At 36.3% G+C, this 24,858-nt stretch overlaps 1 protein-coding gene, 1 long non-coding RNA gene and 1 pseudogene across 7 annotated transcripts in view; 2 read left to right on the plus strand and 1 right to left on the minus strand.

The window, feature by feature from the left end:
• Positions 1 to 3,936: 3,936 nt before the first annotated feature.
• LOC143460730 (NACHT, LRR and PYD domains-containing protein 12-like) overlaps positions 3,937 to 24,858 on the minus strand; it is a 36,230-nt gene continuing 15,308 nt past the window's right edge. The window contains exons 1-19 of one of the 5 annotated variants that reach the window (XM_076958342.1): positions 16,687 to 16,874; positions 16,524 to 16,603; positions 16,262 to 16,316; positions 15,861 to 15,963; positions 15,691 to 15,729; positions 11,903 to 13,698; positions 11,605 to 11,766; positions 11,188 to 11,349; positions 10,789 to 10,944; positions 9,597 to 9,764; positions 8,509 to 8,682; positions 8,254 to 8,415; positions 7,918 to 8,073; positions 7,512 to 7,688; positions 6,766 to 6,939; positions 6,438 to 6,599; positions 6,000 to 6,161; positions 5,495 to 5,650; positions 3,937 to 4,727 (exon numbers count right to left, since the gene is read on the minus strand). In XM_076958342.1, coding sequence (XP_076814457.1) covers positions 4,692 to 4,727; positions 5,495 to 5,650; positions 6,000 to 6,161; positions 6,438 to 6,599; positions 6,766 to 6,939; positions 7,512 to 7,688; positions 7,918 to 8,073; positions 8,254 to 8,415; positions 8,509 to 8,682; positions 9,597 to 9,764; positions 10,789 to 10,944; positions 11,188 to 11,349; positions 11,605 to 11,766; positions 11,903 to 13,698; positions 15,691 to 15,729; positions 15,861 to 15,963; positions 16,262 to 16,316; positions 16,524 to 16,573 — 4,050 coding nt within the window. In that variant the 5' untranslated portion in view covers positions 16,574 to 16,603; positions 16,687 to 16,874 and the 3' untranslated portion in view covers positions 3,937 to 4,691. Of the gene's footprint in view, positions 4,728 to 5,494; positions 5,651 to 5,862; positions 6,162 to 6,437; positions 6,600 to 6,765; positions 6,940 to 7,511; positions 7,689 to 7,917; positions 8,074 to 8,253; positions 8,416 to 8,508; positions 8,683 to 9,596; positions 9,765 to 10,788; positions 10,945 to 11,187; positions 11,350 to 11,604; positions 11,767 to 11,902; positions 13,699 to 15,690; positions 15,730 to 15,860; positions 15,964 to 16,261; positions 16,317 to 16,523; positions 16,875 to 24,858 lie in introns of those variants that run through there. The other 4 variants (XM_076958343.1, XM_076958341.1, XR_013117946.1 and 1 more) reach the window with 4 other exon arrangements.
• Positions 18,096 to 19,363, plus strand: LOC143460732 (uncharacterized). Its single transcript, XR_013117948.1, has 6 exons — positions 18,096 to 18,222; positions 18,291 to 18,434; positions 18,519 to 18,674; positions 18,743 to 18,828; positions 18,908 to 19,130; positions 19,225 to 19,363. It is a non-coding gene; the product is annotated as an uncharacterized LOC143460732 (long non-coding RNA).
• On the plus strand, positions 22,271 to 24,830 carry LOC143460731 (uncharacterized; annotated as a pseudogene). The gene is made up of 4 exons (XR_013117947.1): positions 22,271 to 22,768; positions 23,076 to 23,289; positions 23,466 to 23,651; positions 24,639 to 24,830. The product of XR_013117947.1 is annotated as an uncharacterized LOC143460731 (transcript).

Consider the following 24,858-nt stretch of genomic DNA (forward strand, 5'->3'; position numbering starts at 1 on the left):
TCACAAATTCTGGCGTTATATTCTCACTTTTTCTTGAAAGAAAATGTTCCAGTGAGACAATGTCACGAAGATTTGTTGGGAGCTGATTTGCACAAAGATATTATTTGTTTTACATTATTATAATTAATCATTATTAAATCAAGATATTAATCAGCAAGACCACACACACCATCAGACAACGTAAAAGTATTACGTTTTTGATGTACATTTATGTAAATTAACTAAATACAAAATATTTAAACAGCTAAGTCTATGTTCAGTATAACCAAACAACCCAAGCAGAATAATTCCAAGCAGAAAATGTCTTTAATTTAATAGTCTAAGATTCAAATTCTAAAATTTCAGCGTTTACAGCTTTTGCTTAAATGCCAAATACCTTTCAGTATTTTAAAGTTAAATACAAGTTGTAGTAAATAGTACATTATAGTAAACGAAAACGGAACCGATCGGAGCATAGGCTACTTAACTAATGGATATTGAATGTATATCAGCTGCAAATAGCACAAGAAAATATATTTCTATTAAACTTTGCAAAAATCGTGTAACTGAAGACAAATTAAAGATTCAATTCAAAATTACCTGCCCAAGTTGTTCAGTTAAATTTAGCTTAGACTGCCTTGAATGATGCCATGTAAGCTCCTGTAATAGTTCTCACAAGACAATTGACTTTAAAACATTTTCTGAATTATTTCCTGCTGTTAAAATCAGATCAATGAAAGCTTTTTTAGGCTGACCACTGGCTTACAAAACTGAGTACCTGGTTGACAACCAACAAAACAAACGATAACGAAGGTGACTACAACACGGACTAAACGGAACAGAGTTTGGATAAAAAAGGTTATACCACACAGTCATTTGCTCTGTGCATACAAAACCCAATACGCAGCCTCTCATAAAACCATGAGAAATCGCGAACTTATTGTTTGTTTTCTCTCGCTCTCTTTAATCTTGCATAAATGTTAACAGACATTTGCGGCAAGTTAAAATCTTCCAATATAATTTTAAAAATATATTGAGCAAAAAAAGCCAAGTCTGGGATGATTTGCTTTGCAATATTTCGGTGTTTATTTTTATTGCTCATTCGTATAAACGTTAAGGCAGATTTTAATTGCACGTCACGTTCCCGAACATGTGTGGACTTGATAATCTTTGACGTGCTGAGCTAACAGTGCTCTTTGCAGGACACCAATAAAAATTTAAAAGTTCCGGGAGCAAACATTCGCTTTGAGCAAGAATCATGTTTAGAACGACCCTAACAACTTACTAGCAACTCACTCTCACAAGTCCATAATAATTGGAAAAAAAAGACGCAGGACGGGTTGGAGTGATTAAAACCGTCAAATCCAGCCAGGCACAGCTGTACTGGGTTCTCAAACAACAAACATAAAAGCATCCTGGCCTACAAACCAAATCATAAATACAAGGTTACATTTAGAGACAATGCAATGTGATAGCATAATAGCGCAATAATGGCGGTTATGCGCAATCATAATCGCAACAATGCGCAATAATTATACCGATCGCTGTTAGAGACAACAAATTGACGGCCAAGGTAAAGCTAGCCCGACTTCTCGTGCCATATCTATAGAATCAATGCATGCGGTGGCATAAAATATAAGCGTGGAGCGCAACCGTTGTGCTTGTCGTTTTGTAGGTCGGCAAATTGACTTTACTTTCAACAAGGTAAACACAAGCGAACAAATAAAAAGAAGGGAAAGCAAACCGTAGTAAATTGTAAATGAGGTGATTACGTGGACGTGGAAAGAAAATGAAATGAAGCTCTTCATACAATGAGTCACAGTAAAAACAAGGCTAAAACGTCATCGTACATGAGCTGATGCTGTTTTGAAAACTAAGTACCCGAGTGAGTGTGAAAACTTCTCTTAGCACACATACGTTTTCATTTTCGAGTTTGACTCGAATGATAGTTTCTTTTCATTCGTTAATACAACAGGTTTCATCGAAGGCAAACTTTTATTAACAGAAAATCCTAAAAGTTTACTGTAGACATCAGCCAACTCAGCAAAAAAACGGTGCTACATGAAAATTAAGTGACTGAATTGCAACTATTTCACTTTCTGAATCAAATCTGTCACAAGAAAGAGGAAGTTCTCAAAACACGTCACAATAACCTTTGTGCAAGCGCGTAGTCCAAACAATCGTATGATGTTTGTTAATCGCGTCTTTACCTCTAACGCTTGTTTGTTTCAAAATCTTTGTCAAGAGCGTTGTTGTTTTTCAAACTGATTCCAACAGAGAGACGCTCATAGAAATTTGTTGGGCGTTGAATTTTAATTTCGAGGTTGTTGATAAATTTCTTTCGCATTTTGTTGATAAAAGTTGTTGATAACAAGCTCATTACCATGTTTTTGGGCATTCTGAAGCCATATATCAAAAATTGTAATTGTAGTGTCATTCATTGTAGTGTCTACGTGACACTATGAGTTTTATTGCAAATAGCCTGAAATTTGATCTCGGAACAGGAATCCTAATTTCCAATTAAATTTGAAGCTGTGGTTACGATAAGTATTTGTCAACTATTGTTATATGCCTTGAATATAAATACAACTCTTAATCAATGCACGTTAAGTTCGATAAAGTCAGTTTTAAAGCAGTGAATGCTTACGTAGAAAATATTACGATGAATGGAAAAATAAATATAGAGTTGTTCTAATGTTGAACTATTTCAATTTGCAACCGGTGGTTTTGGTGCAATGCCAGTTGCAGTATAATTAGTGGGTGTTGCTGCAACATTGTACCGAGGTAATTTATTATCATCACCGAAGCACTTCCAAGGCGTCTCTGGGAAGGTTTCAGTCGAACGCCCTCGCTTATCCATCATGAAATTAATGGTAAACGGTGCACATTTTCTTGAGAGTTTGTTTTATTTTTAACCTGGTTAACTGGTTTAAAAGCATTGTATTTATTGTTACGTCTGTATAATTGCATTAAAGGAAAAATTTAACTGGTTTAAAAGCATTGAATGATGACGTTAATCTTGAGTCTTGTCCTGTGAGAAGATGGCAATGCGTGTGCAGTAATTAGACACGAGGTTAACATCATCAGCACCAAATGCCCTTTATTGGAATTTTAACTAAATTTGCAGTTGAAGGTGGAATTAAAGTTCGTGAAAAAGCTCGATCAATATTACGCAACTTGTTATAATTGTTTTTTTGCAAGTTCTTAAATGTTTCATGCTGGCAATTAGCAATTAGCAGTAATTGTTGGCAAAATTAACGTGACCCCGTGAAGGATATGAAGATGCATTTTTGAAAACAATCGTTGTCGTCCTTTGAGCCAAATGGTCATCTGGTCACCCACATTTGATGTCGGGGCAGGAACCGGGAAACTGGGCAGCGGGGAAAATATTTGCGGAATTTCATAAGGTTTGCTTTCGCTCTGCATTCCATCAATAATTAACCTACCCAACATCTGCTCAGATGTTTCTAAGATTTACTCGTAATTATAAGCTTATGTGTCTTGTTCAAGCTTTTCCTCCTGAAGCAAGAAACGCTCCACGCTCCATCCAAGGACTCGCTTAATTTAATCTTCGATTGGATGTTGCTCGAGTCATTCTACATAGATGTTAGAACAAGCTGGTTGTGATTTTTAATGCTGTGGTCTCGCGATGTTTGCGTCAAGTGTTTTAATTTGTTCAAGATGGCTGATTAAATTGATTTCCAACCTGGCTTGTGAGGTGACTTTATGTTGAAGAGGCAGTTTACGGTTTTATGACTGATCGTTAGAGCGGGATAACCTCCACCATGACAAATCCCGGTAACTGGTAGCTCATAAATTTCAGAAAAACTGACTGTTCACAGTTGAAAAACAACTACAGCATCAGATCACCACAAAAACTACAAAGTTGAGCTGGAGTTGAGCAAAGTTGAGCTGAGCTGGCAGCTTCTATAAAGGCGTGTTTACTCATACTGTATATTTCTTGTATGAGTTCTTTATTGAAGGCTGAAACCTCAGAGGTCACGAATATGAATAGTAAAACAGCAGAATCATAGACTGGATAACAAACCAGCATGTAGCGATTAAACCACGAAGTTTTTACACAAAACGCGAACTGGCTCGAGAGCGCCAGCCAGCGACCAACTAATAATACTTTAATGGCCGCTACAAAGCAACTTGCTGCCAAAAGTGAGCTATTCTAATCATTGCGCAAAATACAGAATTAAATATGTTAATATAACGTTGTTATCTCATAATACACAAAGTACGAAAGCTACATGATATTTTTCACAAGAAACTCAAAATATTCTTCCACTACAAAGTTGATTGCATGAAAGTTATCAGAGCACTGTCCCATGCAATGAGTTGTCAGCTTGCATGGAATTCATTGCTCTATATCGATTTATGCTTAATAACCAGTGACCAATTGCCGTGTCTGATTTTCCTATCTGCAGAAAGAAGCTGTAAGTGACATCGGACATGAATTAATCGCATTGGTTTGCGATTAAAATCTATTGTGGTTGTGAGGAACTGACACACTCCGCCAATCTCTTGCCTGACTGATTCTGGAAACCAGCACCGTTCGTATTCGTAATTAGACATGTACGGTGGGAATTTGGTGATAAATTTGATTAAATGCATTGGCCCATTTTCGGTTTGCCCAGTGAGCTAGTGTTTCATCTGTGGGAATCAAGTGTTGATTAACCGATTGATGAAAGTAACGTTAAATGATGCTACGCTACTTGATACCAAGTTGTCACCGTTGTTTTCTGTAAACAAAAAAATTCAGTTAAGTTATTTTATTAGCAACGGACGTAACTTAAGTCACTAATGCTAGAATTTTTAAGAAAAAATTTTCGGACAAAAATGGAGAAAGTTTTTTCCACTACCATGCTTTAAATAAACGTTTTCCATTATCAGCTATTAATTTATACTGAACCAGACAAGAAAATCACAATATGCAACAAAATAGTATTACCACTGCAACATATATCGTTGTAACAATTATCATATAACGAAGTACAAAGAATGAAAAAAACATAACTTGGCAATACAATTTAATCTTAGCGTAATTACTTACAACACAAGGTTGTACTATAGGCAAAAGATTAACCAAAAAGTATCTCATTAACCTTTGCAAGTGGGCAATGTATCTAGAAATAGAATATTTTATGGTTTTTGGGGACCGAAACGGTCTTTTAAGTTTGTCCAAACGTCTCTCAAAAATTATACTTTTGCATTGATAATAAACAACTAGTCTTTAAAATTTGCGGTCTCTAAAAATTTCCTAGTGGTCGCCAATGCCAAACCTGAAAAAAATAACACTGAAAACACATATTTAAATTAAAAGGAGTCATTAAATAAAACAAGAAAAAATACAACTACAGTTTTTATGCTAGAAATAATTCCTAGAAGATGTGCAGAAATTATTGTCGATGGCAAGAGTTCAAGTATAACGCAAGCCACACAAAAACATTTTCTGGAATTTGATATGAACAGGGTGTCAAGATAGTGAGAAACACTTCTGCCAACTTACACCAGGTGATTCATCAACCGCCTTCCGTAATATACGTACACCTTCTTCAGTCAACTGGCAGCGGAAAACATTCAAAAAATTAATATTTTTCACACACTTTGACAAAGATTTTGCACCTTTGAATCCAATTTTGTTTTCTGCAACTTGAAACATTATCTGCAAAAAACATCCATTAATATGATATTTAAAACAACTAAGTTAACGCAAGGGTATAATTTAAAAATGGCCAGAAGGATAATTAAATTTTTCAAAAAACAGACTATTGATTAAGCAAGTAACTTTTCGAATGAAGGCTTTGTAATTTATTGCCAAGACCTACTGTTTCAGCAGAATACGGTAGCAGCTCGGAGTGTAATAAAGTGCCCTACCTTTGAGGTGCCACTCTATTCTGTTGTTGCTTTCATAACACTATTCACGTTTACACGGTTCTTCCACCATCATCTTTATCAGGTAATATAACAGGGCAGACCCTGTACCACCTGGTTATGTTTATTGCCAGACTTACTGTTTGAGAAAGTTTTTCGATTGCTCTGGACATGTCTTCTATTCCTATGTGTGTTATCCCACATCCTGATAATCCAATTCTTTTAATTTTATGTAGACTTCTAGCAAGAGCTGCAGCACCAACATCGCCAATGTCATTGTCCCAAAGATAGATTTCTTCCATCTATAACAGCAAATGTCATGACATATCGTAATTACTGTGCAACCACATTTCTTAAAATGACCATAACATTGAAATACAATATAACGTTTTAACTAAACCACACACAGAACATCGCTGTTTACCATAAATGCAGGTTATTTCGAATCACGAGTGTAACAAAAAGTTCACTTTAGGCATAATAACTAAAGCAAATCCTAATTATCGCAAAACCAGTGCAATTATGATTACAAATTAACATGTCACTATATATTCAACCAAACACACTCCAAGTCTTACTGGTTTTGTAAGCTGCAGAAGGCCATCGGATATGAATTCGGCACCTTCTGCTGTTATACCACTATCAGGGATATAGAGTTGTTTAATATTGCTTAAGCAAGTTGACAAAAATTGTGCTCCATCATCGTTGACTTTTGTCAAAGAAAAATCAAGATCCACCATCTGGAAACAGCAAGCAGTAGTAATAACGACTCTAACCTTGTCACGCTACATAAATCTACTTGTTTAGATATCTACCATGAGTGCAGTTAATTTGTTCAAATATATACGATTTTTGGAAAGTTTGTTGACAAACAACTTAAACAAGCAGCCTATGGAAGATCTAGACCTGATGTTCTGGCAGACTCCTGATTGCATCTGCTAACGCTTTTATACCAGAACTCGTCATGTCGCAGTTTTTGATTTCCAGATGCTTCAAATTGTGCATACATTGAGCAATAGCTTTAGCTGCACGATCTCCATCTTTAACATTTCTCACACCAGTCACAGAGAATCTGTTGAACTAAAATCAAAAATATCTTTCAAAAGTTATAATGTAAAAAGACCTCAAAAGATGAATAAAACATACTTTTATGTGATGCGTTGAAAAACACAATTAAACAAAATCATCATTTGATAAAAAAATGTTGGAAATTGATAATTGTTGTAATGACTCAAATCATTGACTTGAATTGAGTTGATTCGAGTGACGTTTTTTGATGACCAGACTTGACTCAAGTCAAGGGTTCTAAATGATTCAACTTGACTCGAGTCAAAGTCCAGAATCACTCAAGTCACGTTATGACGATTGTGAGAGATAAAAAGAACATTTTATGTAACAAAAACGAAGCATTTTCAAAAAAAAATACTCTTCGTAACAAGTATCCATAAGACTAATTTGTAGAAAACTATGACCTTATAGCAACCATTTTAACGCAACACATAATGTGACGTCAAAACAGTTTTTACGTTGAAAGGTATTGACTTGACTTACAATTTACATTGACTCGACTTGACTTGAGTCAGAAAAAAATGACTTGGTTACAACCTGTTAATAAGGTTTAAATTTTGCACTTAAAATTTTATGGTACTTACAGTACTACAGCGCTTTACAAATTCACAAATCATTTCTACACCGGCGCCAGTTATATTTGAGCAACTGTAATCCAACTTCAAGGCAAGATCCTCTAAATCACAAGTGAAACAGATTGGAGATGTTTGATCAGGATTTTCATAAGATAGAAAAAACTGTTTAGGTCTAAACTGATTTATCTAAAAAAAAAACAGATCATTTCACATAAAAATCACAATATACAAAACAGAAAAGAATTCCGACTAATTTTAAATTTAATTACATACTTGACCCACAGACCCAAAGGTTGGTAATATGTTTAGTCAAACATCAAATGTCATGTGATTATTATACATACAAAGTGGTATTTAAACTGCTTTGCTTTTTTCAAACACAGGAACCAAGATGCTTTATTCAGACATGCATTACCTGAGCTTTTCTAAGAGCAGCAGTAAAAGTCTCAACTCCCTTTTCTGTGAACCCACAGTATGAAACAAAAAGTCCTTCCAATTTGCTCAATGAAGAAGCAAGAGAACTAGCACCTTCGTCACGAAGCAAGTTGGAACCGAGAGTAAGAGATTTCATCTACGTACACGCAGAAGTTAGTCAGCCATGCAACAATACCTGTACTTTCTAAACGCTGAAAGATGTGTTCTTTACTTGTAAATATATATAACTGAACAAGCATGCATGAAATACAGACTATGATGTGCAGGCAATTATAGAAACAACTAGAAAATATTTTCAATTAGTGCCAAACTTTACAGGAGTTTTAAGCTGTCGAAGTCCATCTGATAAATATTTTGCACCAATTGCTGTTATTCCACAGTTTGATAGATCAAGTGATTCAAACTTGCTCAAATAAGTTGAGATAAATCTTGCTCCATCATCACCAATTTTTGTATAGCTCAATGATAGGAACGATAACTAAACATATGAAACCATGCAGTTTCACTTTCTATACACAAGTTTGAAATACTTGTACTTACACAAACAATGCATAAATCACAGAAGCCACACCTGCTGTTGTGATGGATCTTGCAATGAGCGTACTATGACTTTTGCATCATCACTTGTCATATCGCTGTTAGATAAATCTAAGTGTTCCAAATGTTTTAAATTATAAAGAAGTTGTGCAATAGCAGTTGCTGCACAATCTCCATATGACAGTCTTTTAAATGTGACGTTTTCAATCTGAAAAAATATTCAGACAAATTATTTCAATGAGCTGGAAAGCTTTAGAAAACAAAAAAGTTATAAAATGTTTATAAGCAGTAACCAGAGGTAGGTACGAGCACAAGCAGTTTTGAGTGCGTTCCATTTTGTAGGAAAGACCTCGAGAGCAACGCTGTTTTTTAAAAAAAAAACAAACACAAAAACGAGCGCGTTCTCGTAATTCACTCGTCATCCTTGTTTTTTTGCACCAACAACATTGCAAATGCACAAAATGGATATAAATGGTTGGATTTTTAAAAATATCAAGTTTTGGAGTGTCTTATGACTATACTTCTATGAAAGTGACTGGTTTGAGATTAAATTTATGCACAATAAATCGCAAAAAGTTAATGGCGAAAAGTAAGCATTACAATACACAACACTAAGCACATCAGAACTATGTTATGACAATTAGATATAAATGCTTCGTTTTTTAAGTTGACAACAATGGTCAATGATAGGGAGGCTCACACAGATGAGCCAAGTTGTCATCATAGTATAATAATTATAATAACATTTCTATAGCGTCATATTTTGGTAAAAAAAAACTAACCACATATAACGAATCATTTGAAAGTGAAAAATCTTAAATTGTTAAACATCGTCATCTACAATTGTAGAAGATTCTTAATACTCTACTCATCTGTCACCATTTTCGACAGGTGTGACAAATCACAAATCTTTTCAACATCAGATGCCATAAAATGCCTTAGCATTTACAATAAATAATGACAAGTAATTATCAGGCTAGAGTTAGATACAAGCTTTCACTATGAATTTGCGATATAAAAATGCAATTAGTTTTCGAAAATGCACCAAAGTGAAAATATTTTGTAATAGCTAAAAAGAGCGGGAGCATGGTACAATATAGAATTTTGTCAAGTGTAACATACTTGTTTGCAATGTTTGAGAAATTCACAAATCAATTCAACACCAACTCCAGTTATGCGATCACGATGGTAAGATGTTTTCTTAAGAAGAATTTCCATATCACATGATATGGTAATTGGACGATGGGATGTTTTCAACGGATCTTGGTAACTTAGTTCAAGCTTCTTCATCTATTTATAAAATGTAAAAGCAGCCGTGTAGATCATGCACTTTTATTGGACTTCTTCAACCATGTTACTCTTAATTAAACTTAGTAGCTTTTTAACAAGTTCTATATTTATTGCTCTACCAATTATACAAGAAAAAACAAATTCTAACTTCATTACTTAAAAAATTTAAATAGGATTGGCTCAAACTGTTTAACTTGCAAGATATTTTTTAAAAAGCCAGAGTGATCATCTAATAAAAATGCTCTTATCTAAAATGCTTATTGTAGTTAGCATATACCCAGTATAACATGCATAAAAAATTTATAGACTTTTTATTAACAAAGTTTTTAACAACCACTAGAGCAGTTTGCATGTATCTAACCTGGTATGGTAAGTTATTGTCTATTGTAATGTTTATTCTCAGACTGAGTGACATTTTTGTATGACTTAAACCCAGCGATGATTCCTCATCACTTATGTCCAATGTTCCCTGTAATTTCTCACGAGTCTGAGCAAACGCACTAATTCCCTGAGCGGTCCCTCAAACCACTGTGAGCAACATCAGACGTGCGCACTGTGGCCATTATTATGCGTTTATTTTATTTTCAATTCAGGTTGGATTTTTTCCCAACATCGCATAAATTTTTTTCGGAGATCGTGTCAACAGTGCGCATTTACGCACGCACGCAGTTTAGAGGGAACAGTGCTTATGTTCCAGTTACTGAGTCTTTGTGCAAGTTCCGTTTGTTATATATTTTTGTTTTGGTTTTTGAGTTTTCATACAGTATTGCCCAGATTTAGAACTGTCCACCAGATCCACTGAAAAGTAGCAAGTGTCAGTGATACTTTGCCCAAAGGCATTAAAGGGTTATAGCGCCACTGAGTGTCAAGCACGAAATATGAGCCGTGTTTAATGTGAGACCAGTGCACAAACCACTCGGCTACCGAGTAGACACTGTTTGAGTTGCAAGTATAACTTGCACATGACAGGTCTACAATACTCCTTGATTTACAAACACCTATAATCTACTTTAACTGAACATACGTTTGTGGTTTTAACAGCATCAGCAAAAGCTTTAACTCCTTCTTCTGTGAACCCACAACCTCTAACATCAAGTTGCTCCACTTTGCTCAGTGAAGATGCAACAGAGCTTGCTCCTTCATCACCAATTGAATTGCAAGAAAGTTCAAGACAAGTCATCTAGAACAAAAACATACCTTTGTTGAAAAATATTAACTTTTAGTGCTACTTATCATGGACTGTAAGCCTACATCTTGTGGGAAACAAAACCCATAATAGATTGCCATCAACTATGACATTTCAAATTTGTTTTTTATATGTTATAAAATATTTAAAAAACAACACATATGATCATATAGTAAGCTTGATGTTGAGTTACATATTATCTTAAAAATACAACACATTAATAAAGACAGCAGGTACAGGTTGTTTGAGCGGTTTAAGTCCTTCTGATATAAACTCGGCACCATTTTGTGTTATGCCATTTTCAGCAAGATAAAGCTTCTTTATTTTCCTCAAACAATTTGACAGATATTGCGCACCAGTGTCACCAATCTTGGTTCTGGCCAAATAAAGCTCCGATATCTATCAAACAAAGATGAAAATGTCATAAAGAGTAAAAGAATGCAATAAAAGGTATTTACATATAAGAAGATGTAGTGACATTATGTTAACCATAAAACACTGTTGCTAATTCATTCTCAGGTTCACCGAAACCTTACCAGTCAATGTCACCATTAACATGAAATCAGTTAAAGACCACTTACATAACAAAACAGTAACAGAAAAAAATTAAGGCCTGGTAAATTTCAAATCACGTTGTAAGTAACAAATACGTACAGGAGCAGAGAGTTTACACAGTCCTTCAGCTAGACACTTTGCAGCATTTCCAGAAATGACACATCCATTAAGACTAAGACACGTAATCTTGTTTAAGCATTTCACCAAGCTTTGCATGTTTGTGAGATCAAGATTTCCTTTATTGCAAGAAACTGCAGATATCTGTATAAATAAGTAAAACAACTTTCAGAATTTTAAATTTCAGAAAATTCACAAATGGAAATCGAAAGATCCAACCAATAGAATTAACAATAAAAGCCAAAAATGTTCAAAACATTAAAAAATAATTCAGTTGTACCATCAAAATGCTACCAATGGAAGACATCTTTTCAAAGAAGTGTTGAAAACTGTCTTCAATAGAATTCACATGAAATTTTAAATCAATAGAATTCTTCCTCTTGCTCAGAACATAATGAAAACTGGTGATGTCACTTGGGAGCAAATCTCCACCGACAGCTATCATAGTGGGCATTTTTTCGGCAATTTCAGACGTCAGATCTTCATTCTGAAATTCATATACTAACGTACATAACTGGAGAAAACTTTTGAAATCAAAGCTTCTTTTGATAGAATCTTGAAGATATTTTGAAGTAAAATTCTTCAAATATGCAATTTTTCTCGCAATTTCATCATCATTGTGAGCAAACATGGTGGGAAATATTTCTTCCAACTGCTCACAAACATCTTGACAAAGAATTCCAAACATGAACTTGGTCACCATCTGCCACCAACTGGAGCCAAACTCGTGGAGGTGTTGCTGAAAGTCCTCAAGAGGCATGAACAAGATAAGGTGCATGGCGGATAAAAATTCTTGCCATATCATATGAGAAAAAAAGAAAACCTTTTTCCCTTCAATAACTTTGAAACGTAAATTTGACCTTTTGCCGGCAACAAAACTATGCAGAAAACAATCCAGGGCCTTGTTGTTGTCAATTCCATTTTTTTTAAGATCACCTTTTTTGAACAGCAACATTTTGTTCACAAACCCATACCAAGCTAAGGCTGGTATCTTCTTAAGTTCCTTCTGCATCTCTTCAGAATTGAGGTTTTCTCGAAAATGAGAAGAATCAAGAAATAGAGAAAAGGCTGAAGTCATGATCTTAGACATTGTACAATGACTAAGTTGGTCATTTCCATTCCTTAAAAACTGATGAATGCAAAAACAAACCAGTTGGCAATTTACTGGTACATAGCAGTAAGCAAATATGTCAGGATGATTTTGAAGATAGGTCAAAACATCGCTGTAAGATTCACCACAAATCTCTTTGCAGAGTTTACGCTGTGACTCTTTACTGAGACCAAGAATATTTGCCTTAAATCGTGGCCTACAGTCATTGTGAAGATCATAAAACTGTCGCGGCCTTGAAGTGACATACTTTTTAGCATTAGGAAGAAGTTTACCTTGCAAAATGTTCTTAATAAAATATTCTGCCGTTGACTTAGCATATTTGGAAATGTTAGAAGGTTGGGAATCTAAGTTGATATCAGCCTCGTCTAGACCATCAAGGATTATCACAACATTGGGATTTTTATCCAACTTATCAAGGACTTTATCTCTTATTTGCTCTTCTTTGATGAGTGAACTATATTCACATGAAGCACTGCTTAAAAGCAGTGGAAGAAAAAAGGTCTCCGTTTTAAAATCGATGTTTCGCACCGGGATATAAAAAATATACTGGCACTGACAATCATACATTTGTGACTTTTCTTTAAGCACTTCTTGGACAAGAATTTTACAAAGTGTTGTTTTGCCTATGCCGGCCTCCCCGAGAATTCCTACAACATTTCCATGTTTTCTAATGTAATCCTGCTTGGCTGATTCTGTCTTGCACTTTGTTTCTGCTTCAATTTTAGCTTCTTGTTGAGCAAGGGGCCATAATTGTTTTAAGGAGAGGTTTCCTTCAAATGTTTTGTACATTTTTTGAAAATCTTCTCTGCGATGATGATGTGCTGTTTCATTTGTGATAGAAGGCTCGTTGGATTTAGCAATTTCAAGTGACACCCAGTCAATGATATGGTCAAGATCAACAACTGGATCGATGGTTTCAGAAGCATTCTTTGCTGCTTCGACAAGGCTGTTTTGCAAATCCTTACCTTTTAAAAAAAGAAAATATAAAATATTTACTAAATATTTCAAAAGTATGTGAATAAACCTGATATTCCGCCAATGATCAAATAAAGAAAATAAGATCATTAAACAGATCACATCACATCATTATACTATACATACATACATAATACTATACAGTATCGCCACCATTGAAACCAGACAATTCTAGGAATTAGAATTAATGTCAGGCTTGGAATTAGGGTTTGAATTGGTAGGAGGAGTATGGGTCAAAAAATAAGATTTCTCTGATTCTGTTAGACTCTTACGTGGGGCTTTAAAAAACCTGTTTAGACCATTCAGAATGGAGCATGGTTGGTGTTGTTTTCTAGCCTGGGAATTTCCCAAGCAGTTCGCGTGTTTCAATGTTTCAGGCTGTGCGGAAAACTTGAAGAGAAATTGGGATGAAAAAGTGGGAAATATGTGTTTTTAGGCCCAAAAATCCACTTTTGAGTTTGTGTTTATGTAACAGTATATAGAGATATGTGATTTTTGCCATATTCCAGTATGAAATAGCATCAGACAAATCTTTTTTACATGCACAATTTCAGGGATCCCCATGGAGCGATTTTTCAGTAATTGCATTTATAATAATTTTATTACATAAAAAATAAACAAACAAATTGAGCCTTTTTTGAAGCCCATACGCTTCCTAGAAAGGAGGAAGTTAAAATTGTTTGATGTAAACTGTCACACAATCTTCCATACAACTGTTACCTTACAACCCGTTTTAAATATCAAACCACTGAAAACAACTTTAAAATTCTTTTATTAGTTTATTTAGTTAATAGGGTTTTTTGTTATAAGATGAATTTTTCCACCAATCACAAAGGAGTGTTCTCAGATCGTCAGAAAGTAATGGCCGTCAAAAATACCATCTAACAATAGGTGGGCAGTACCACGGTACTATAGTACCGAATTACTGTACCGCGGTACTTTTGAATAAAAGTACCGAATCTCTGTACCGAATTACTTTTTACAAGAAATTTGAGTCAGTACTTTTCACACGCTTAACAAGTAAACAAGCAACAGAAATAACGACAACTTTCCCTTCGCTAGTTGACCCCTATAAGCGAAATCATTGCAACTTCGGTTGTGGATTATGAATTTATTTCACATTTTTTTAAAGTGACCTTTACTGGAAAGATGTAATCACGTGACTGTATTACGTTGAATTTTTGGGTATTGTTAACATAGGTGGACAGTACAGCGGTGCTATAGTACCGAATTACTGTGCCATGGTACTTTTTCAGTATCGATACCAGTACCGTCGGTACTTTTAAAAAAGAGTACCAAATTACATTTTTTAAGAAATTTGGGACGGTACTTTTCACACGATTATTTTACTATTTTAACAAGTATGTTTTCAAAAATAAAACTTAATTAATCCTTAATACTGATTTTAGCAATTGTTGATCTTTTTAAATCTAGTAATGTCAAGTAAAATTGCGAACGAGTAACATCACATATGTTTTGACCTGGAACAATCTTTACCGGGGGCATAATAGCGGCAAAAACTGCATTTGCAGCAGCATCTTTTACACATAATGTACTGGTACCAAGCACCGAAAAATTACCAAACTACTCTTTTAAAATAGTACCAAATACCGAAACCATCGGTACATTTTTTGCCAAATACCGGTATCGTTACAGACGGTCCGACATACCGACTGTCCACCTCTGCACCTAACACACTTTTTGTCTTTATCTTATTAGACGTAACAATAAGGCGATTCATCAAGTTCCGTTTGAGTCCAAGTTGTATTCATATTACAAAAACATATTTAGGAATTCGATTTATTCAACCATTCCTAAAATGCATAGTTAACACAAGACAAATATTCTTACCACTGGATACAAATCTATATTAAACCTACATTATTTCTATTTAGTTACAATCATGAGATCAAAGCAAATGTCAAGCCATATGTATCATATTTCAACAAACGGAAAGTTCAAAAAAACCATAATATACTTACACAGTTCATCAATGTTCACATTTTCAACTATAGACTGATCTGTAAAGTTGTTGTATTTTTAGTGCAATACAACACACATTAGCATGTTGGCATAATTAAATTATTACATACTTACTAAAAAAATCATAACTAATAATATCATGCGAAGACCGGAGACTGGTATTTCTTACTTGTGATCGTAACTGGTCCAGAATTCATTATAACATTAGAATTAACTATGTTTGACCCTTGAATTGTGGTGCCTGTGCATTGCAGCGGTATACTTCTTTGGATCTAAGTAAAAATTAATTAGAAGCACCAATAGCGCGGAAACCTAAATGGTATTCTCACTAATTCTTAGAAGTACATTTTATCAGATATATAATTGTAAATTGTATTGACAGAAAGCATCTTAGAAGTTGTTACAATGCAGCAGTGTGTAAGGTACTACTCTGTTTCACAATTTTAAATGTTTTTGTGCTTAGTTTACATCTTGGAAGACTTGCTGTCACTATAAGTCTGAGATTCCTTTCGGTAAATTTAAGCAAATAAAATTCAGTTTTTTTGAGGCCAAATAGTCATATTTTTATACCTGATGATCCATTGCTTCTGAGGTTTGTCCTTCATTATCTTGTCTTTCAGCATCCCTGTTGGGAAAAAATTCTATTAAGGCGGAGTAAAAGTGATAAAACTACTCAGAGAAACAATGATGAAATTATTGTAAGTGCTTTACACTTGTAAGTACAAAGACAGCCTAAACAAGTTCAACTAATTCCGACAAAATAATATCGGAAAATATTTGTTGCATAACTGTTCTTATACATTTCAAAGTGATCAATGCCATAAATATTAACCTCTGTGATCCAGTATCAAGCTTTCTTCGTTTCTTAGGGTTTTCATCCATGTTTAAAAATACTTCATTGCTTGTTTCATTCTGACAAAACTACTCGTGTGTTTTATAAAACTACAAAAACAAAAATTGAGCTAGTTTTCAATTACCAGTACCCATATTTATACCTGACTTTAGCAGACTGTTAAGATCAAGCATGTGCATCAGCCAAGTGTTTTTTTAAACCATCAAGTGTTCCAACAAAAATGTCATGCGCTTGTGTCAACAGTAGTTTGTGCTAAATGCCAATCGTAGGTACATCAATTTTATTGGATCGTATATATTTCGCTATTGTCTGTGGGGAGAAAAATAGATGGTGTTAGCCTTTGCAAATAATGGAAAAAAAATATGTTCATATGCAATCAACGAACGGGAATGAAGCAGCAAAACCTCGAAAAAATTTTTCAATTTAGTTTCACTTAATAGCTTGAGGTGCACTAGCTTACAATGTGCCTAGCATAATATTATTTTTCAAGCTTTTACTAGGCTTCAAAGCTTTTTAATGATCCTCCATTCTAATACTATTTGCTCCCGACTGGAATGTATGGGATTTTTTAACAGAAAATCCTGCATGCAAAGATGCAAATTTTGTTGTGATGGCGTTTAATCAAGCTTCAATTTTTTAATTTGATTATTATAATTGCCATTTAAGTAACCGGTTTTTATTTGTTTATTTTTCATAGATAAACATTAAGATAAAAAGTTCGGCGTACAAACACAAACAACGGCCAGCCTTGGACTACAAGTCGCTGTGCATATACCAGCTGCTTCTTTGCACACCTGCACACCGGAATTTTGCCTTTGCAGACCGGTGCTCCTAGCCCCCACAGAACGCTCCTATTAAACCTGCACTATACTGTAGCTTTTGACACTTTGCAAGTTGTCGCTTTCGGGGTTACTGGGACAGGAAGGTGTTGACAGTCGCTCTCACGTGTCACGACCATACCTCTCTGAGTCTTTGGTTGCGAGTTTTCCTGCTTTGTTTGTCCCGCCATTTTCGAAGCCGAAAAAAAAACACCAAAGGGAATTCCCCATGGTTATTTTAATTATTATCATGCACAACTCATAGTCATAACTAAGAGAAATGAAGTTTTTAAAATTACTGTATAACCATAAAAAATATAAGTTTAAAACAACGCTTTCCAAAAGTTCAATTTTTTTGTTTTAATTTTTTTATAAATCAATCAATTAATTGAGGCTAAGTTGTAAAGTATAAGTTCATTTTTTAAACTAAACTGATATGCATACTGTAGTTGCACCCCATTCGTCAAGGATTAGCCCATAGGAAAGGGAAAAAGGAATAGACGGATTAGGCATTCGTATGGGCTGAAAGGAATAATTCCATCTTTCAAAGTAATAGTTGTAAGGCTAATCGTGTTCGAATGAGTAATCCAACCGAATACCAAATGGCTAGGCTATGACTGGTCATTGTACGGTACGATTGGATGGTTTAGGCTTGTGGTGTAGACTACTGAGATCGGTCAGTTTAAGATATAGTATAGGTTTATCTATGGTATGGCATCGGTACTGCAGTTAAAACCGTTGGAATGCCTTAAACAAACTAGCCTATAAACAGATGTCACTAAAAGTCTGAAAAGGCTGAAATTAACAAAATAGCATAGTTTTCGATTTCAGGTGTTTGGTGGGTCCGGCGTCATGTCCAAGTAAGCCGATCTATTTCATGGATCGCTCCTTTTGTTACGTCATAACTGACCTTTGCTCCCATGTGTAGGGGGGTGGAGCTGGTGATCGCGGAACAGACGAAGAAGGTGAAGAGCACGCTGAGGTCGCTGTCGGAGATCCAGAGCGCGGAAAGCAGCACCAACGAGCGACTCCGGCAGATCAGGAAGTCGCTCGGGAAAGAAAAGAAGAAGAGGTCGGTCACGTGACCACTTTTTCTTGTCAACTCTTTCATTTCTTACATTTAAAAAATTGGTTTATTATGACGTCATAAATAAAGGATCCGTCCTTCGTTTCGCGAGGGCCCGCGATCTCCGACTCATCGGAGGAGCTTGCTGCAGGGCAGGTTGTCTTTGGATGCGGTCGAGGAAGACGGAGACCTCACCCTTGAAGAGGAGAGATACGAGAAGTAGATCGCCACGCTCAAAAGCAGGAAGTATGCCGCGTGACGTAGTTGATGACGTCGTGATGACTTCATTTCAATGCCCACTGTTATCGTTTCAGAGAGTCGCTCACCAACAGACTACCGGCTCTCAGTCCTCAACTCTCCGATGACCGGGACGTGCACAAAGACCTGTCCAGTCTTGCTTGTGAGTAACCTCGCCTCATGCAAAAGACATCTTGTTTTATTGCGTGCATTATAACGTCACGTGTGACGTATTTTCATAGTTCCGGTCACCAACGAGCATCTACGTCATCTGAATAAAAACCGCGTTAGTGCACTTCCCGCTAGACGGCGCCCTGCTCGTTACGCAGCATCGGTATATTCCCCGAGCCCGGCCCACGGCCCTAAAGAGGAGGGGCGCCCCCTCCGCAAGGTGTCGACAGCGAAGAGTAAAACGAAAAGGTTGGGGGGGAAACTGGCGCCGGACGAGGAGGACTCGTTCAGAAGGTGACGTGAGATCGGCTTTTAACACTGCGTTGTGCAATTTAGTTCAATCTTCTTATCACTGGTTTCATTGTGAGACTTTCTATTACGTCATAAGGACCTCAATGATGAGGAACCCGATCCACAGACCTCACCGGAAGCGAGCTGTCAACGTCACAATGGAAAGTCCGCTCGCCAAAAAAGACGCAAAGACACTTGGAAAGACAACCAGTGTATGACGTTACAGAGACGCCTTGCTACTATGACGTCAGACTTGTGACAAAGCAAATTACTTAACTGACGTTACCGAACTTTTGTCTCGATACTGCCTATAACACTGGTCAACAATTTTTCAAAAATTTTTTGCTTCCGATAAGAAAACAATTGATTCTTATGCATTTTTGGACGTTGAATCCAAAAATGTCGGTTAAAATTGCTGATTAGCTCTAGTTTAAAAGATAAAAACTTTTTTCATTTTTGTATGTTGATCTACATATGGCAAGCCTTGGTGCACTTTATTGAACACAACAGTAACAATCTACAAACAGTGTAATAATTGCATGCGTTTATATTTCAGCATAGCATATGCAACAAATAACTGCCACTTTTCAAATATAAATTTCTAATCTATTTTATCTGTTCTTCTCCTTTTGGCCTGTCGCTTGAATACGGTTAATGGAGCATCCCTAGATATCATCCAGCAAAAGTCAGCAAGCATTGATTGATTCTGTTTTCCCTGGTACCTCTTTTCCATTGTAGATATGCATTGGTGAAATCGCTCACCATGCTCATCACTAACGTCTCCAGAGTTTGGTGGAAAAAATCCAGGTGCGAGTCCAAAAAGTGTATCTTCAGTGACATATTGCACTTCATGCATCTGTATGCTTTAATGAGATTGGACACCAATTCCGTGTAGTTGTCAGCTCTTTTGTTCCCCAAGAATTTTGTGGCCAGCAACTTAAACGCTTCCCATGCAATTTTCTCTTTGGCAAATGACACTTGATCAAATTCACCGTCTTCGAAGGTGATGATTCTGCCAGAAGATTCCATAGCTGAAGTCTAGAGCTCAAAAATTCTGATTTAACTTTAGGTAGTTCCAAATCCCGGATAAGATCGTGCAACTCATTTTGAGTTATAAGGTGTGGTTCTTTGGAAGATAATGTTTCAACGTAACGTGAATTCTTTAGGTGCCTCAGGAACAGGAAGTAATTCTCCATGCGGTACGGGACGAATTGCTGATGGAATATTTGTGTATTGAATACTCTGCTTCTTCTTTCTTGACAAACCTTTACAAACCGGGGGGATCATGCAAAAGTAGCAATCGCTAATGTGGTCAGTAGGTTCTCTCCAAACCATTGGAACAGCAAAGGGCATACATTTTCTTTTTTCCGTTTAGCCATTGCCGAAGATTTGTACCACAGGAGTTACAGTATATGTGGGAGGCCAAACTCTTGTCCTGATCACCAACTTTGCATCCAAAATACAAGTTGAATACAAGGTTTGCTTTCCTGACCACATCCGTTATATTTCGCTTTTGTGAAGAAAAAGTTATTTCACCACAAATGTAGCAGAAATTGTCTGCATTTTTTATGCATTTACGAGGCATCTGCAGAAAAAGCAGTCAAGACTAAACACATGAAGTTTTTACAAAAGAAGCAAGCAAACAACCCAACTCAAACATATGTCAAAATAAAAATACTATGAATAGAAACGTCATTTACCTTCCAACAAATATATTAAGTGCCCAACTCTATCTGGCAGATGCAAGCTACAACAGATAAACGCACACTTCTTTCCGCGTCAGCAAGTAAAGCACATTTTGGCATGGTGCCATATCTCAAAAACTAGAGCTAATCAACAAATTTAAAGTTGATATTCGAGATCAGCGACCCCAAATTAGCCAAGATTGACCTCATTTGTTTCAGAAGCAAATTGGCTGTTGACCAGTGTAATCAGAGAAATTTCTACCGGGTTTTAACGCTTTAAACCCGGCCAAATTAGATTTGGTTCTCCTGCTGAGCAGGCTGGGAAATCTCGTCAACTTTTCGAACAATTTTGGGTTTATTTTTTATCTTCTGCTTGCGGAAGCGTATTTCGTTTCGTGTTATTAGTATTATATATTAGCTTTTCTTATGCTATTTATCTCCTGTCAAAATAACTTGCGCCCTCTTATTCGCCGGTACTTATCCCATCCACTGTGCATGTTTTATGATATAGGTGCTTCCCCTTATACTATACCGCAATTGCCTATTTTATGTTTTGGCTTAGTGACGTCAGTGCATTACGTATGCAGTGACGTGTTTGGTAAAATTGTGAACAAAAATTATCATATACATATGACGTCATATTTCAGAACAATTCACCACTTCATTATTATTTGCGATCGTAAAAATGTGTGTGCGATGCCCGGCAGCATTGAAAGCCATATTTAACAGCGCAGATTTTAGTGGTGCGTTGTACTTAAAAGCAGCTTGCCTATGCGGAGCACAGAGATAGAACCGCTGCTTTGGTCTGGCTTTCAACTATACAGCCGCCGTATATCCTGCTGTAATGTGATCTTAATCTTGAATGACAAATTTTGATGCAACCCCCGATTATTCTCAACAACCTTTCAAGCGTAGAATACCTGCGTTTTATTTCCTGCTGCAACAGCAACAAATTTTTATCTCAATTTCTTTGTTTAATTGTTTTAATCAATTCGCCAATGTTCCAATTTTTCCATTTGTTTTTACTTCGTATTTTTCAAACAAACTCGTCCATTGTTACCACGCATTTATTCCACCAATGACAAGCTGCATATTAACTGCAACTGCTACGTCATCTATATGTCGCCTGTTCATGACTTATGACGTCATTTATGTCTTTGATTATTTCAATCTACCTTTTATTTTTGGCAAGATTTGAACATTTTGCTGATTATTTCAAAGCTTAGTTGTATTTTAATCAAACTCTTCCATGTATCCTCGAATTACTGTAAATCGATCGATTCCCAGCCAACTAACCGTGTAAGCAGCGCTTCATTATGCAGTTCTGCGCATGCGTGCCCAAGTGTACACTTAATCATAAACATGGTACGAACTAATAGTATGATTTGTTGGTCAAGTATTCAGATTAGAGAGCTTAATCATTCTGGAATTTGCTCTGGGTAAGTACGGAAAAAGAGAAAGAATGAAACACTACTCAACGAAGAAATGCTCAAATTGTGATTTGAAAAGCGAGACAGTGTTTTTTCAACGTTTGTTGTTTTAAATGCGCAGTGACGGTAAAAAAATATTTAGTTTTGTCGTTAATTGTAGCAACAGGTAACACTCACCATTGTTTCGTGTGTTTCTCTTCTTTTGACGCAACGAGTATCATCTTCACCGTCAATGGAAACGAGCAGACAACAGTTCGCTATTACCTACCGTGTCGCGTTACAAAACGATGGCATTCAGCATAATCACCTTTTGTGAGAGGGATTTGTCGTCTTTTGTTATTAGCAACCGATCTCCAACTCCACACGTAGTTAATTTGTATTCAACGGTCGCTTGGTTACGTCCAGACCTTTTTGAGTACGCGCTTATCTAACCAAGCAGGCTTGCAGTGAAGAAATTTGAGCAACTTTGCACGAAATGTCGGATCAGCCACCGCCGGTCGCCACCGGCTACAACCCGAATTATAAGGTTTGTTTCAAAGTGCTCGGGCAGTGAATGCAGTGTGATTGACTTTAAAAGGCTCGCCTCTTTCATTGAAGAATAGCCGGTCTAACTCCAGCAAAGTCTAAAGTAGTTTGTATTAGGCGCACCACTGTTAGTATTAGTCTAACTTTTAGTAACAGAATAATCTAACAGCTTATGGATCTGAGAGTAACTTCGTCCGATAAAATAGCCTTGACTTTCAGTAGCAAAATGATCTAATAACATATGTTAAAAAATAAAGTAGTTTGATAACCTCACTCAAGGTTAAAACATCGAGTTGTTTGATTCGTAGGATGCCCCACCCCCATACGGTCAGCCCCCATCCTCCGTCCATGTCCATGTGAATCAGGCTCCGCCCGTCCACGCACAACCGGCCACGGTTGTCACACACACCACTGTGATGACCCAAAGTCAAGACAGTTCGATGCGTCAGGCCATTCCGGAACTACAGATGGCGCTGGCATGAGTTATCCTTTGCATCGTCAACTTCGTTTTTCCCGGATTCTGTAAGTTTTCATATTCCTCCTCTAAGAGATCTGATAGTGACCTATGCTTGAGGTTACTCCCCAATACTTCTGACAGCACATAACAGTAATCATTTTACCGTGAAGTCTGTAAACATAAATATACAGTATATATACTCGTATATGTACATTGTACATCACATGAACACCAACATCAGGCACCATCATCGCCGGGTTCAGCGTTCTTTGCTGCGGTAACGTCGGACAGTCCGGGGGAGGAAGGTTCGGGACTTTTTGCATAAACTTCTGGGTCGGAATTGCCCAGCTTCTGTTAGTTGGTTTATTTTTCCTCGGTTGGATTTGGAGCATTATTTGGGGATATGCCTTCATTGCTTTGGCTGCTGGTGAGTACGTGTGTTTTTGGATGCTTCAAATTGTCGTTTTATTATCATTTCAAATCAGTATTCTGCAAGATTACAATTTTGGGTTTCGTTCTTTCTTTTATAACTTTTATGCGCTTGCTATAGTTTAACATATATCAGCTTAAACCTATTAACTCTATTACGTCTTCCTGTTGAAATAAGTGCTCTAATACCATCTCATCTATGTCACCAACTGAATACTGCAGCACTTTATAATATTTTGCCAATTGCAAACGTTTTTGGGCTTATGGCGTACAGCGCCACCTGTGTGTTGTAATTACTCAATTACGTAACTGTAATTAGTTTTTTATTTCCGTTATTTCGGGCACGTTACAGACTAAAGGGTCGAAGTATGAGTGTTCTCATTAAGCCATATGTTGCATGACGCTTTTAATGCACATGAACCAGGCATCAAATAGTCGCCAAACGCTTTTAACGTATTTTACCAAGTTCCGTTGCGTCTTCAAGTCACGAAACGTCACAAACGGGATTTGTTCAAACGACATTTTCTCTCTTCCAAACACCGCCTGTATGTCGTATATGAACCGTTCGTAAAACTTACCAGTAAGTAGTAACTACAACGTAAGTCCGGGTTTGGTGCATAAAATTAAAAAACACGTTTGTTTGTCGGTCGGAAGAAGATGTCTTTCGGAAGATGTCTTCCATAAACAATAAGTCATATTTTTTATTCAATCCTGAAAAACATTTCAATTTTCAAACCGGCAAAAATGAGAAAAAAGTTGCAGCTTTTTGCAGCAGATAGATTTGCGCAACTATTTCGATATGAAGGGTGAATCAGTAAAAGGCGTTAAGCTAAATATTGTTAAATAAATTAGTAGTTAATTAATTAACTAGCTAGTTAATTAGCTAATTAGTTAATATTAAAATTACTGTCAAGTGTGTTAAGTTAAAAGTTATTAAATTCCCACCTGTGGGTTTTAATTATCTCCTTTTGATATTTTTTTTCAGCGTCGTCGGATCGCCAGGTCGTGTCTACAACCACGACAACAATGGCCGCATCAAACGTGCCGCAGCGATTACCGACTGTTTATTGAAGAATTTATATGAAGCGAATATGCTCTAGACTCTAGAGTTTTAGAAATTATAGTTGTAATGTTTTGCGAATTTGATGGAGAGTTGTATAATAAAGATTAAAACGCAAATGTCTCATAAAACCTGTAACTCTCAG

This window comes from Clavelina lepadiformis, chromosome 5 (assembly GCF_947623445.1).
Source record: "Clavelina lepadiformis chromosome 5, kaClaLepa1.1, whole genome shotgun sequence".
Classification (NCBI taxonomy): domain Eukaryota; kingdom Metazoa; phylum Chordata; class Ascidiacea; order Aplousobranchia; family Clavelinidae; genus Clavelina; species Clavelina lepadiformis.